Source organism: Pinus tabuliformis, chromosome X, assembly GCF_031772625.1.
Source record: "Pinus tabuliformis cultivar Carrire ecotype Pingquan chromosome X, CPIR1, whole genome shotgun sequence".
Taxonomy (NCBI): Eukaryota; Viridiplantae; Streptophyta; class Pinopsida; order Pinales; family Pinaceae; genus Pinus; species Pinus tabuliformis.
This window is the reverse complement of record NC_142308.1, coordinates 1,151,971,604-1,151,986,983: the sequence shown is the minus strand read 5'-3', so window position 1 is coordinate 1,151,986,983 and position 15,380 is coordinate 1,151,971,604. Positions and strand designations below refer to the sequence as shown.

Genomic DNA, 15,380 nt, shown 5'->3' with positions numbered 1-15,380 from the left:
ATGGCATGGGGGTGATTGGCTGAAAGAAACATTTGGTTCGGCCAAATCTATGGTCGAGTGGTACGTGGAAGTCCCTAACCTGGTTGGATTTTGCATATGTTAATAAGAGTTATTTTACTCTTGTATTTCAAGAGTATTTATACTTGTAGTTATGTGGCTTTGATGGTTGTTCTATAACTGTTATTATTCTGGTTATATGTTGGTTATAAGCATGGTTTTATGATAAACTTTAGTTATGGCTCTCATCATGTTTTAATTAGTAAATGAATGGTTAAAGAATGCATGACCTAATATATGTTATTGCATCTATTATGAGAGGGCATCATACCTTCTTGATGATTTTCAGATAAGTATGAGACCCCTGTGTTCAAATATGCATTTATAACATGTAGATTACATGTTCATAATGTGTTTGACGAAATGTTTGTCATGGTTGGGCCTAGTTAGGTCAAGTGCTTGATTATTTTTGTATAAATATCTTTGTCTTGATGTATTTTACCAGTCTGGAAAGTTCTATCAAGTTCTGGGTAGAGGTCTGGATCCCAGCCCCGAAAAAGTGGCTCAAATCTCAGGGTCACAGTCACATAACTAAGTAAATTAGACTACAGTCGTTGGGAGGCAGGGTTATCCATGCGACTAGAGGCTTACAGCCATTGGCTTGCCTTATTATGCATGCGACTGACAACCTAGATCCGTGAAAAATCAAGTTAGCTCAGGGTTATGGCACCTGGAGTGGTTGTTTAGCTCCTGGGGGTTATCTAGCTCCTGAAGAAGGTCTGTAAAGTTTTGGCTGGATGATTCCACTCCCTTAATTGTACCTAGGAGGTTGATTCATATCATAGTAACTCTTCGTCGCATATTTACCCCGATGGACCGGTGAACTTTGGTAAGTGTGGGAGGAGGTGGTTACAAAAATTAAGGAGAAATTGTGGTGTGATAAAGAAATAGAATAAAAGAAAATCAAGATATTATAAGGAATTGATCAACGTTATTTAGAAAATCCAAATATCTTTATATTTTGACTAGCTTAAAGAAAAAAAATAAACATAATTTTCTTTAATAAGAACAAGCTCTCTTGATCTCCATAGTAATATAGGGCATTGGACAATTCTTAAGACATCTTGGATCGAAATAATTTGTCATCTTTTTGACACTAAAAGGGTTGAAGATGAAAAACACATCCTCCTAGAATATCTTGCACACACCGATGTTAGATCACAATTTCAAATATTTGTTACAATATGGACCCTTTCTAAACTTCCTTTTCTTTTAAACAACAAAGAAAATAGCTCTGTATTATAACGAGGTTGCGACTGAGCTATCTAGGAATTGTTTATATAATGACTTTAACAAAATCAAAACAATGTTATGAAAAGACTTAACCATCCACCATGGACAAAAGGGGGAAGCCTAGAATGAATAATAATTTCTATAATACCTACTAGTATACATCTTGACAAACAGCCCCTGTATTAATTGTACTTTGAAAAACATAAAAAAATGAAGTTATAACTTTAGATTGAGTTTTACTAAAATCTAAGCATTTGCTCCCTTTGCTTGATTCAATTGAGGTTGCAAAACAAAGTCTTCTCCAACTGTATTAGACCCCAATGACTACATCCTTAAAGATGGAGTGTGAGACATGAAACCAACCATGTAATGCTTTAGACGCTAAATTTCTTGCCTTGGCTGGGCAATTTCTACCCCATGGTTTGAAGGATAAGGCCAATTTCTCAATCTTTTGCTTCAAATTGTGTAGTTTGGTTATCCTTCAAATGGCTTATGACATTTTCGTTTGAGATATTTCTTACTTCAGAGTAAGATAACCTTGGGCTCCAATGATGAGGCCATCGGGAGGCCTCTTGCACCACATGGTCAAGAGTTAAAGTGCTATAGATAAAGTATCAAAAACACTACGCATACCAAAAATCTACCACCCCATGAAACGAGGAGTGGTCTAAAATAGCTGACCAATGCTGAAGAAAGTGTCACAAAGGATCCTCTGAATTCTCGACTTTGATATATGGGACTAAAACTAAGAAAAAAGGGGGGAATGAAGGGGGATCTCAAACCAAAAGAAGCTTGAAGACAAATAATAGAGTCAGGGGAGAAGTGCAGGGAAGATCCACCCAAACAAAATATGAATCCACTATTGAAAAATTACTCATGAGATGAACAAAGAATCTCATCCACTACATGGGAGAAGCCATTGAAGATATCATAGCAAAATCCAAAAGGAGAAAACCCTTCACATGCCTTCTAAAATTCCCACATTGAGGAATCATTATGGAGGAGGGCTAAATGAATGAAAGCCTAGTACAAGCCCTAACACAATGTCGACTCACATGCTAGGAGGAAGGTGGTACGAGATTTGTTAATACATGTGACACCATATACGTTTCACAAGTGTCAAGAGGATGATAGAAAATATTGAACGAATTAGGGTTCCAAAATACCCATTTTTTAATATTAAATTCATTACAATCAGGGAGGGTGGGTTAGAGTAAGTGAACTTCCTTTTCTCTAAAAGTTGAGTACATAACTCCTTGCTTTAAGAAAGATGCCTCCTTAGCAAGCTTATTAGATCTACGATTATATCCTCTGAGGACATGGAAGAAGAATATCTCTTCAAATTTCGCAATCTTTTGTTGGAGCCTTGGGGTACTTCGGCCGAAATTCATACACTCTTTCTCTCTAAAGTCTTTTAATACCCTGATTACGATCTCTCAATCCCCTAGCACCATCATTTTTTTTATCCTTTCATTGGCTAACAATCTTAATCCCATGAACAAGGCTAAGTATTCTACCTTATGATTGAAACTATGTCCTAAACATCATGAGACGATGAATTTCTCTGTTCCATTGGGATCTATCAAGACCCCTCCCACTCATGTTGCCCCTCGCCTTTTTAACCTTCTAACACATTAGAACTATGGTTATTTAGAAAAGCTTCTCTTAAAACTTGAGTGTACAAATTTTCGCAGTCAGATTTCACTTTATCAATCTGTTTTTTCTTTTAGAGAAATTGTCTATCATTATTGAAACGACAAAAATTTTAAATGAACACTCCACCAATCATCAAAATTATAAAATATAAATATAAAATTTTAGAATAAATTAAGTATAATTAAATAAATTATAAAATATAAATATAAAATTTTAGAATAAATTAAGTATAATTAAATAAATTATTGAATACTAAATTTAAATGGTTACATAGTGAAAACTTGTTTTTATTATATTTAAGAAAAATGGACTACTTATAAAAACTAATTTTTTCTTATACTTAATAAAAAAATATTATGATTAGATGCTTAATAATAATTTAAGGTGGAAAAACTATTAAAAATATATTTAATTTGAACATATATTAGTTTTTTATGCCCTGTTCATTGATCTATGATTAAAAAAATCACACGTGGCTTTGCGATCTCAATGTTTAAATAATTTTGGGGTCGAAATGAATCTATATACGACAGAAGGGCCCAAAATACCAGTCACGCATATGACCGCTCGCTTGACAAACGATGCTTGAACTTAACTTACAAATAATTTGTGAACAGCCGACTGGGAGAGTAAATAAACTAGTTTTTTCCGGATCACTAACAGTCTAACCCCGAGGAGGATCGAACCCGCGATCCGCAATTAAAGTTGCCTTCGTGTCACCCTGGACGATAGATCTTATGGTGTCAAGATGGAAGTTCATGGAATGTGAAGAAACCCAGCTTTGCTGCACAATTCGTTCTGTAAAATTAGTTGTTTTGGATCCAGATTGAATTTCAGGCACTGGGGTTACAGGGATTAAAGAAAATGATTCAAATTGCTCCAATTTCCCCAATCAGGGTTTCGATACAATTTCAGAGCCGCAGCCAATTACATGCGTCGTGCAGAAGGAAGAATGTTAACACTTCGGCGGTATTTGTGTCAAAGAAGCCGAGGCGTTTGGGCAATTGCCTTTGCCAGAAAATCGATCGAGTGAATGAAATTATCGGAAAGGAGATAAATGAGCCCCTCGATATGTTGGCGGGTGAAATAAATGCCAGAAATGCGTTAGTCGATAGTACTGTAGCGGAACAGGGGAAGAGAAAACCAGGGATAGGGTCACATGAGGAGAGCCATAGCGAAAAGGAAGCGTGGAATCTTCTCAGGTCAGCTGTGGTAAAGTACTATGGGAGCCTCATCGGAACCATTGCTGCAAAGGATCCCACCGACTCCACTACGCTTAATTATGATCAGGTTTTCGTTCGCGATTTTATACCTTCTGGAGTGGCGTTTATGCTGAAAGGAGAGAGTGATATCGTCCGGAATTATATTCTCCATACACTGCAGTTGCAGGTACTCTGAAAAATTCTTCTACCGTCAGCTATTTTGTTAGTGGTTTACATATTTTCTTGATGCTGAATGCTTTGTTTATGCTGAGTATCCAAGTCAAGTCTGTTAAATTCGTCTATCGAACTTAATAAATGAAACAAAACGAGTAATGGCATTCTGAATATCAGCACTCTCATAGTCTGGAAGATATTAAGAAGATGTTCCCCTATCAAAAACTTTTTATTCATGAATTTGGTTTTGGCCATTGACTTTCTCTTACCAGTGTCAGTGTACTACTGGCTTTTTTCTGGTGGGAAGTCTTTGAGTTAGTTATTATAAATGTTATAGTTATGGTTAGTCTCAGCACCATTATATTGATGTAGATGAAATCTTCTGGAATGCTGTGTGATAACATACAGCATTCCAGAAGATTTCATCTACACCATTATATTGATTATATGATAGTGATTAAACCATTTTTTTAATCATGATAATAATTTATTTTTTTATTTTTATTTTTTATTTTTTTAATTTCTTTATTATCTTGATTATATGATAGTGATTAAATTAATTTTCTAATCATAAATGTGATAATAATTTAATAAATTTTTTAGATATTAGTTAAATTTCACTATTGCCTAGGTTGGTTAATTTATTAGATATTAGTTAAATTTCACTATTGCCTAGGTTGGTTTTTTAAGAGGGAAATCTAATTTATTTTTGTTTTATATGAATTTAGATAATTAAAAATTTAATTCCTAATATCAAATTTAAAAAAAAATTATTTTATATAATTTAATTTAAGAAAATAAAATAAAATTGATAGCTAGTTTGACTTCATATTTGATATCTTAATGAATATTTTATCTTATTGACTTTTAATGATAAAATAGAGGCATACCATAGTAGTAGTTGGTGATAGAGAATTAGAATTTGGTTTTAGTTGGAGAGTATATAAGAAATGACTGTCTTATCCTAGGAAAACAATGAGTATTCAAATTAGTCAATTTTAACATAACGATTCAATATGTCAAATTAATCAATCTTAACATAATGATTCAATATCTCGAATTCAGGCTTGTGTGATCCATACTGTGTATTTTGAAATCTTTAATAAAAAATCACATTCAGTGTTATTGAAAAATGTGGGCTCAATAAAGTTAAATGTGATTTCTTACCAAAAGATTTTCAAAATACACAGTGATTCAATATGCTAAGCTATTAGGTTTCTAACTAATTATTATGTTATTAACACACAATGATTCAATATGCTAAGTTATTATGTTATTAACTTAGCTATTATATTATTAACTTGGCTAAAGCTTTAGCACATGATGTCAAATTCTAATGATGTTATAACTCTAGCATTATAACCTTAGTATTATAGTGATCATAGAAAGATAAGTTTTGTGATGGTGAAGTTTAAAGCCTGAATGTAATTTAGTGTTTATTAGGGAATCATGTTTTCATTGTAATTTGTGAGGTACACATTCCTCATTCACAAATTCTTCATCATCATAGTCAAATTATTAATGAATTTGTTTATGGATATTTCAATAATGCATAACCTTAACGTTCTCTAATTCATTTTTTTTAGAAACAAATTCAGCAAAACTTCTTAAATAGTTTGGGAGATAGAGGGTAAGGGATAAAGTGAGTTATCATTGTAACTTGCCGAGTGTAATGTCCCGGGGAAATTAATTTCTCTATAAAAGGGCAAAAACCTCAAAATTCCTACTGTTGGGCAAGTTTTGGGGCGGTTTGGCAAAATAACTTAAAATCGGGGCTTGGAGTAAAGTTTACTTGATCAATTAAGAAAAAAAACCTTCCAAAAAATCTATAAATTCAAGAGGATTTAGATCCATTTTGTTGGAGCATTGGATTGGATCATTATCTCTATTTATCTTGAGCCTGAGGCTCTGAGGGTCAAGACCCCTTTACTCTGTCAATTTCTGTAGTGAAAGCCCTACTTGACACATTTCCTGTTCATTCTGTTATGGCACAGGAAAGCATCAGAAGGGCAACAAAATACTTGTTTGTTTGTTCATTATGTTCTGTCACAGGAAAGCATCTGGAGGGCAACGCAATACTTGTTGGTTCCTTGTTCTGGGCACACGAGTATCAATTAAGAGGCAGTGAGGCCTCTGTTTTAATATTGTTCTAGGCACAAAGTGATAACAAAAATTGGGTACAGCCCTAGCTCGAGTATTTTCGAATTGTTGGGTAAGTTCGAGATTTAAATTTTTGTAGGCGAATTCGTGGAAAGTCGAACTCGCGAAGGCCAGAAATATTCTCGGTCGCAAAGCGAATCTTCGCTGTGATAGGCGGGCGGATATAGGGGTTGAGGCAGGGAAATCCGATTTGCTCTGTTGTGGCAGACAGGAGTTGTTTTAATGCGATTTTTTGAATTTTTGTTCTTAGATTTTAGAGAAATCACACTAAAAACAACTCGTATACTTGTGAGCCACACTCTGTGGCAGACAAGACAGATTTCTGGCCAACTTTGGGCACAGATTTCTGGCCAACTTTGTGCAGTGCGTAATTTGTCTGAAGCAAAATCCTGGGACAGACCAAAGTCTTCTTGGGTTTTATCTGTCACAGGTTCCTGTGAGTTTATTCTAATACGATATATCCCTAAACTCGGGTTACGAAGAAGTATAACAAGACAGGAGTCAAGCGAGTCAACTTGAGGGAGCCGAAATTGTGGGAAACCTCAGGCGGCAAGGTTGTGATACAAATCTGAAGGCCGAAATTTAGTTTCTTGAAGTTGAACCCTATCCTTAAGGATGCGTAAGAATGACAACAAGATCACAGTGGTTCGTTTATTGTTTTGGCAAATGAAAGGTTTAGAATTAATGTAGGCAAGCTTTTGGATCAGAAAACCCCGAGGATAAATCTCGTGAAGCTGAATCTGTGAAAGAATCCAAATCTGTCTACTTCCTGTGGCTCGGTGTTTACAACAGAAGGCCAGGGTCTTGGAACAAAGGAAGGTCGAATCTGCAACAGGTTCGGAATTGGCGCGACAAACAATATTGAGTCATTGTAGAAGACATAATTCTTTAAGATCTATGGTTTCTAGTTAGGATAGATTATGTGGGAAGTTTTGGTATGTTTTAGCTCTTATCCCTTGTGGAATTGTCACGGTTGAATTGGAACTACGTGCTGCATATTGGATTTGTTGAGATATATTTCTCAGTCAAGATTACTGTGTGATTAATTGTCTGCAAAGGGTTGAATTGTTACATGATGCTTTCCTTGCTGTATTACTGAATGAGAAAAAGCAGATTAACACTTGCATACAAATTTTAGATACGGTACCAGAGAGAGTAAATTAATCGTTACAGGAAATATTAGGGCAAAAATAATCCTGATAAAAGATAAAAGACAAGGTGAATGATATATGTTCTTTATTTTGTTGAGATGACTCACATGCTTGACTTGAGTAGTAGTCATTTAAAAGCATTTAAGTTGTCAAAATTACTTGGAGATCGCACCCAACCTAGGTCACACCAACCCTTAGCATGATTGGATTTTTGCCCACGGAGCTTAAGGCCAAGCTGTCAAAATCACTTGGAGATCGCACCCAACCTAGGCCACACCAACCCTTAGCATGGTTGGATTTTTACCCACGGAACTTCCAATTGATGACATTTACACCATAGAGTGCCTTAGAAAAACACCATGTCATTATCTACTCTACTCTTGTAGGCTTGTCATTATTAACTTATATAAATCTAGATGTTACAATAAATTTAAGAAAAAAATTAAATAAATCATATATATATATATATAAAGTGCCTTAAAAAAACACCCTACCACTTTCTACTCTACTCTCGTGGGCTTATCATTATTAACTTATATAAATTTACATGTTACAATAATTTTAATAGAAAAAAAATTATGTATAATGAAATGGGTATGAGAGTTTTATTAAAAGAGAAAGCAGAGATCCAACCTAGAACCATTACATTTCTTCAAAGTTACCATGATTGAGCATAATGAGTCAATCCAATACCTCAAGCGATTACTCCATGATACAAAATTTGAGCTCCTTTCCAACTATTTTTTTCCAAAATACTCTCAAGATCTAAATACAATTACATTCAATTTTACACTACTTTTTGATTTGATTTTTGACTTGCTTTTTGTTTTCCTTGGGGAAATATTTCTGCCCTTCTTCCCCACTTGAGTCCAACCCATGTTTTCTACTACATCCGATGGGACATCCTTCGGTGAGAGCGTCTTTTTCTTTAGGTTCTTTCTCATCTACTTGGTCTGCCCAAGAAATTACTTTTCCATCTTTATTCCTTGAGGATTCAAAGTTGGATCTGGCTTTCACCAAGGTTTGTTGTGTTTTCACTAGCGCTGAATTTGGAGGGTCCTCATTGACATGCACTTCCTCTTGACTAATTTTTCTTTCCTTTGGTGGATTTTCTTTGACAATAACTTCTTCCTATTTGTCCTTTACTTCTTTCTTGCCCTGAGTCTCTTCTTCTTTATAGACCTTATAATGTTCACTCTAAGCTCCTTCCCACCATTCGGGCTTCCAGTTATTACATGCCCTGTTTCATAACAAGCTCGACATTGAAATAAAACATTTTCATAATCAAGCTTCTAAAGCCATACATAGTCTGGATCTGTAAGATTTATCTCGACAGGAAAGCTCTTATTGAAATCCATCTCCACACATATTCAAACGTAAGTGGTCTTATAAAAAAAATCAATTTTGAGTTGCCGCAATAAAACTTCCCTAATGCATTGTCAATGGAAGATAACAACAGGGGATTCTAGAGATGCAGGGGAAGGTTTGGAAGGTGCGAGACTAGGGTTGCATGAAGAAACCAACACTACCCCAGAACTTGGGCCCAGATTCACAAATAGTCTTCTTATCCTCGATATTAAAAAACAAACAAAAAAACCTGAGCTAGAGGGTAAATATTCATTTCATCAGCCAGAGGAGTTTTCTGCAAATCAGAAATCCACTTGTGGAGATCAGCGAATTGCAGCCATAATTCATTAAACCTACAAATTAAAAGAACAAGCTTCTTAAACTATTGAAAGAACAGATCTGGTTTTTAGCATGGCCCTCTACGAAATCGTGGCTTGAGTTGCCTGAGAGAGAGAGCTTGCTGAATCCGTTGCCATTATTGCAAAATATATTGTTTTCTTCATTGAATCACAAAGATTTTCCATTTTTTGGGATGTGAGAGCCACACTACAAAGGTCTACAAAGAGATCCACACAATCTGAGCATGAATTGACTTGTTAAGGAAAAAACCTAGCTACGGTAGGGGCCTTCAAAGCTCCATCCATTCCAAATTCAATTAATAATTTTAAATACCAAAATTTAAACGAAAAATTAAATAATAAAAAATTATTATTATGAACAAAACCTAAATATTATTGGAAAAATAAATACAATACATTAAATAATGTTTTACCCCTAAACCTCTCCTTTATAAGCTTTACTTAAAACAAAACTAAGATGATTTCACATTGAAGGATAAGACTAGAAAATAACTCTATGGAAGAGATATGGGGGTCGAAGTGCAAAATGGATCCTATGGGGTCATATTTTAAAGAACTTTTTGGGTCAAATCATTTAGTGGATGTATTGTTGCCTCCACTTCTTCTCAGTGGGAGGAATGGACGTATTGGTATGGTGGGCATAGCTAAAAGATTAGATAGGTTCATGGTCCAGGAAAATCTGCTGGAAGAATGGGGATTGATGCGTTCATGGGTCACTCCCATTGAATTTGTTGAATCGTGCTCCTATTCTTTTCCAATGGTGAGGTGAATCTGATTGGAAAGGAATTCCTTTTAAACTTAATCATGCATGGTTAAAAGATATGGAATTCGATCACGTGGTCTAGGAATTCTGGTCGAGATCAGAATATCAAAAGGAGATTTCACATATGGCTAGGGTATGTTGGAAACTCAATGAGCTTAAGAAGGTGATTCGACACTGGTCTAGGGGAATAAGACATCAAAGAATTACAAGAGATTGAATAGGAATTAATGGTGATTGTTGATCTCGATATGCTAGATTATTTTGTTGAAGTGATTGAACTATGAGTATTGGATTTGGAAGGGAGAAAAAGTTTATTCTAGATCAACCAGTATCAAGAGTTGAGAGAGATCAAATCTCATTATATGCAAACTGTTTTTTAGAATGCAAAACTAGAAAAAGGATTTACACGTCAAGATAATTAATCTCTTTTAGTGCTTGATAAACCCATGATTAAGATGGATCTATAGTGGTTTTTTTGTCCCTCTCTCTATATAGGCCCAGGCCATGTGTAGTTTTACATTGTTTAAATTGTATTATTTTATATTAAAAATTCAATGAGTTACATATTTTCTTCTTATTAATAAGTAACTAAATTATTTTATCTTTAATTACTTGAGCATTGAAATTTTTTACTAAGGTAAACAATAACACACATATATATATATATATATATATTTTTTTTTTTAATTACTTTATCTTTGTAAAGTTATATAAAACTATATTATTTAACCGTAGATATAGAAATATTTTATCCATTATTCCAAAAGTGAAAATGGAATATAAAACAACCAAGCGAGCACAATGAAAATGTGATTATTAATGTTTTATAATGCTTTTAATTAAAACTAATCAAATATGTATAATCATTTATGTTTTTGTTATTGTGGACAATGTTTCTTCATGTAAAGTATTTTTTTAAGGGACACATGTCAAATCAAAGTTGAGAGCGGACATAATTACACATTTCCTTCATATTGGATGGTAGAATGAACCTCTCATCTCAAGAAGAAGAGGAATGGCGACTTAAAAGTCGTGTCATCTAGATTAAAGGGGGTGATAAGAATACTATTTTTTTTCACAATTTTGCCTCACAGAGGAGGTGTGATATTACTATATGGGATCTGGAGGATTGAGTGGGTCAGAAAATTCGTTCATTGAATGAGCTCCATGAGGCGACTATAAAACACTTTGGAGATCTATGTCGTCGGAGTTGACATCAAAAATTAATTGCAAATCATACAGTCATATCCAATTATGCACAATGAGGAGGATAATGCAAGAATATGGATGTTGATCTCCTATGATGAATTAGTATTTGTCTTGAACATTTTCCAGGGACAAAACTCCTAGATCAGATGGATGGCCAGTAGAATTATTTATACATTTCATGGATCTTATGGGTGCGGATCTGCTTCAACTTACTGAGGAATCACAGGCCAATTGTAATATATCTGGTGCTCTTAACTCCACTTTTATTACATTGATATAAGTATCAAAGGAAGAATCTTTTATGAATTTTAAGCTTATTTCACTGTGCAATATCATTTATAAAATGATTTCGAAGGTTATTGCAATTTGTATAATGGATAACTTGTCGAAACATATTTCTCTTGCAGAATTTGGTTTTTCAAAAAATAGGCAAATTCAGGATGTGGCAATCACTAAGGAATGTGTTCACTCTATTAAGGTAAAAAAGAAGGATTCATTACTCTTGAAATTAGATTTGCACAAGGCATAGGATTGTGTAGGCTGGGGTTTTCTGAGGTTGATATTACAAAAATTGGCCTATTGGTAGATGTGGTTGACTGGATTATGGCGTGCATCACCTCAGTTAATTTCGCTATATTGATAAGTGGGGTGCCTTATAAATTCTTCAGGGCCTTTAGGGGGATGATTAATGGGTGTTCATTATCCGCTTTGTTATGTTTGGTTGTTATTGATGGTATGAGAAGGATGATTACTATGGCGCAACATTAGGGTCATTTCTCAGGGCTCCAGATCACAAAAAACACCTCAATTTCTCACTTAATATTTGTGGATGATGTGTTGATTCTTGGGAAGGCATTCATTATTGAATGGAAATATTTGAACCAGGTCATTCACTCTTTGGGCTTCATATCTTGTTTATATATGAACAATTCAAAATCATTATTGATTAATGCAACACTGGAGACAAATATTGTATCTGAGATTGTTGTAGCTTTTGTTGTCGAGGTGATCCCATTAGACGATGGTTTCAAATACCTTGGTTTCCATTTGAAACCAAACAATTATGGCATCCATGATTAGTGTTGGTTGATCAATAAATTTGAGCGCAGATTAACAAGTTGGTCACACAAGTGGTTGACTGTTGGGGGTAGATTGATTCTGGTACAATCAGTCCTACAAAGTATTGTTTTATACTGGATGCATATGTATATATTACCTTGCTCCATCATCAACAAGATTAACTCCATCATTTCAAAATTCATTTGTGCTAGCTCATATGACGTTAAAAAGATACATCTTGTTACGCTGGAGGACATCTCTAAGCACAAAGAGGATGGGAGATGGCGATAATGAATATTGAGAAATTTGGATGGTAATTGGGGTTAAAAAGTTTGTGGCAAGCTTTATATGGTTCTGGTATTTGATAGAATATCATAAAGGAGAAATACCTTAAGAATTAGACTATGATTGAGTGGATAAAAGATGAGGCTCGAGCTCCATGTTTAGTTTCTTACATCTAGAATGGGTTGATGAAAATCAAGCAATGGTTGTTTGGGAACTTGTGGTGGGAGATTGGTTTGGGCTCAATAGTGGAGATCGGGTTGGATCCTATTAAGGGATTCACTGGAAAACACATCTTGCCATTATCGCTTATCAGATATATACATCATTTGGGCATTTATTATATTAATCAGATTCAAGTGGCAACTAACCCCAATTTTCTATATCTTATCTATATTAGCTCGAAGGATTTGGGCATATATGGGGTTTTGGCCGAGGAATGGGACAAATACACTCACAACTTATTAATGGTTGGCATCACATTGGGAGGGAATGAGGATACATTCACTTGGGAGGGGAAGACTAAACAGGTGAGAATCATTGTTAGAGATGCTTACAGGTATATTACAATGGCACAACAAAATGGGGGGATATGGGTGGTTCTGTAAATTATGGTATTGGAACCTCCCCCTAAAACTTAAATGTTTTGGGTGGTTAACTCAGTAAAACAAAAGATTAACCTGGGATAATTTATGCCATAGGTGATTCATGAGTCTTGGTAGATGCATATGTGTTTGAGGGCCCTCGAGGATGCGACTCATATATTCCTTACATGTCTTTTTTTGGTCTCCATATGGACAGGTGTACTAAGCAACTTAAAAATTATTGTTGTATGGAATACTGTGTTTGTGGAAACATGTATTCGGGATTGGATGATGGAATACAAGGTATTCTACATTCTACCATTTTACATTTTGTGGGGTATTTGGAAATGTAGTAATGCAGACATTTTTGAAAAAAACGTTGGATATATATGGCAAATGCATTAATATTTGTGCTTATTTAAATGAAATTGGGCTTGTGGTATAAATTGGAACTATGAGAAATATCCATCATGGATATATGGGGTAGATACCCTCTGGCGTTTTATGATAGGGCTGCAAACTATATAATACTTGTGGTTACAAGGCATACATTGTCATTAGGTTGGGTCATTTTTTTCCATTTCTACTAGTTCAGTGGAGTTGGCACCAATTCTAGGGAAAAGATCATAGCATGATGGGGTGTCTTATATTAAGATAGATGGCTATCCATTGAGAAATTGAATATATTTGGTGATTCAAAAGTGGTTATTGATTGGGCCTTGAAAAAGTATACATTTGAACCTCCTTCTCTTACAAATTGGATGTGGAGAATTAGAATGATGATTAAACTTCTAAACAGGGTGTACTTTGCCCATATTTATAGGGAACAAAATGGAGTGGCATATGCACTATCAAAGGTTGGGCATTGATACAATCCAATGGAGATCCACTATGCGTCCTACTTCAATGATTGATATCAAGGAGCTAGAAAAATTCACTTCTCGTAGTTTTTTTCTTTTGCTAGATGTGGAACTTTTTGTAATTTCACTATTAGTAATGAGTTTAATCATAATATGTAAATGTGAACATACTAATAATTATCCTACTGGAATAGTCCCTGGTAAGTTACACTAGGAGATTTGATATAATATTTCGTTGGAATATGATGTATTTGATGTGACATTTTGACATATGTAAACAACCAATTTATATATAATATAAAGTCTGTTGGTATTTTCTTACTCAAAAAAGCCTAGAAAATAACTAACATGATTTCATAAATAAAAAGGACAAGACTAGAAAGTAACAAACATGATTTTATAAATAAAAAGGATCATGTTATGGGACTTAATTTATTTTACTAGCTCAAACAAAATTAAGATGATTTTGCATCGAGTTTAACACAAGTGATAACATCTTACTAATGGATAAATCATTCTTCCATCCAATAGATGGGATGGCCTTAGCCTAGGCTTAACCTAGTTATAAAATAAGAAGAAGATGATTTCATACTAAAGAATAAGATTCCAAAGTAGCTAAGATGATTTCATAAATAAGAAGGATCATATCAAATATGTGTGTGTGTGAGTGTGTAGTTTATATAAAAATTTTAGGCATTGGGATTTGATTTTTAATGTTTTTAACCTGAACATGATTGAGATTGGAGGTCGAGTGTGAGGGAAATTTGAACTAGTGTTGCCCGAAAGGGAAGTAAGTTTCAACCCTAGTTTCTATGTTTTCCTTTGTCTTAATATTTTGCTCGTTACACTATCGTTTCACTGGGTGTTGGTTGAAATTTGGGATTCTAGTAAAGGTTGGGTATTAGTTGCTTGAGAGAAGGTGTGCATGGACCATAGGCCTAGAGCATCTCAATACTTGATAACTTTGGATGATAGGTTAGAAGCACAAATTCCTTTGTGCAACAATTTCTCTATTGATCCTCTGAATTCTGGGTATATAAAGAATTTGGTGATACTTTCCATGCTCCTTTGGATAGAGTTACTATCATTGGTTTAGAATTTCCTATGTGTTAATTTCTTAATTCTAGATATGGTTTTAATTCCTAGTAATTTTTATAACGTAGAAAAAAATATTTTTTCAACTACTAAAAGAAAAAAAACTAGAATTTTTAACTCCAAAATTAAATAGTAGAAGCAAGCACAAGGAATCAATCACATAGAAAAATATCCCTCCAATTGATCTTC

At 34.4% G+C, this 15,380-nt stretch overlaps 1 protein-coding gene across 1 annotated transcript in view; it reads left to right on the top strand.

Moving 5' to 3' along the window:
* The first annotated feature begins 3,574 nt into the window (after positions 1-3,574).
* LOC149143975 (neutral/alkaline invertase 3, chloroplastic-like) overlaps positions 3,575-15,380 on the top strand; it is a 187,171-nt gene continuing 175,365 nt past the window's right edge. Inside the window, exon 1 of the mRNA XM_089448392.1 lies at positions 3,575-4,335. Within this exon, the coding sequence (XP_089304518.1) occupies positions 3,811-4,335 (525 nt within the window). The 5' untranslated portion in view covers positions 3,575-3,810. The remainder of the gene's footprint in view (positions 4,336-15,380) is intronic.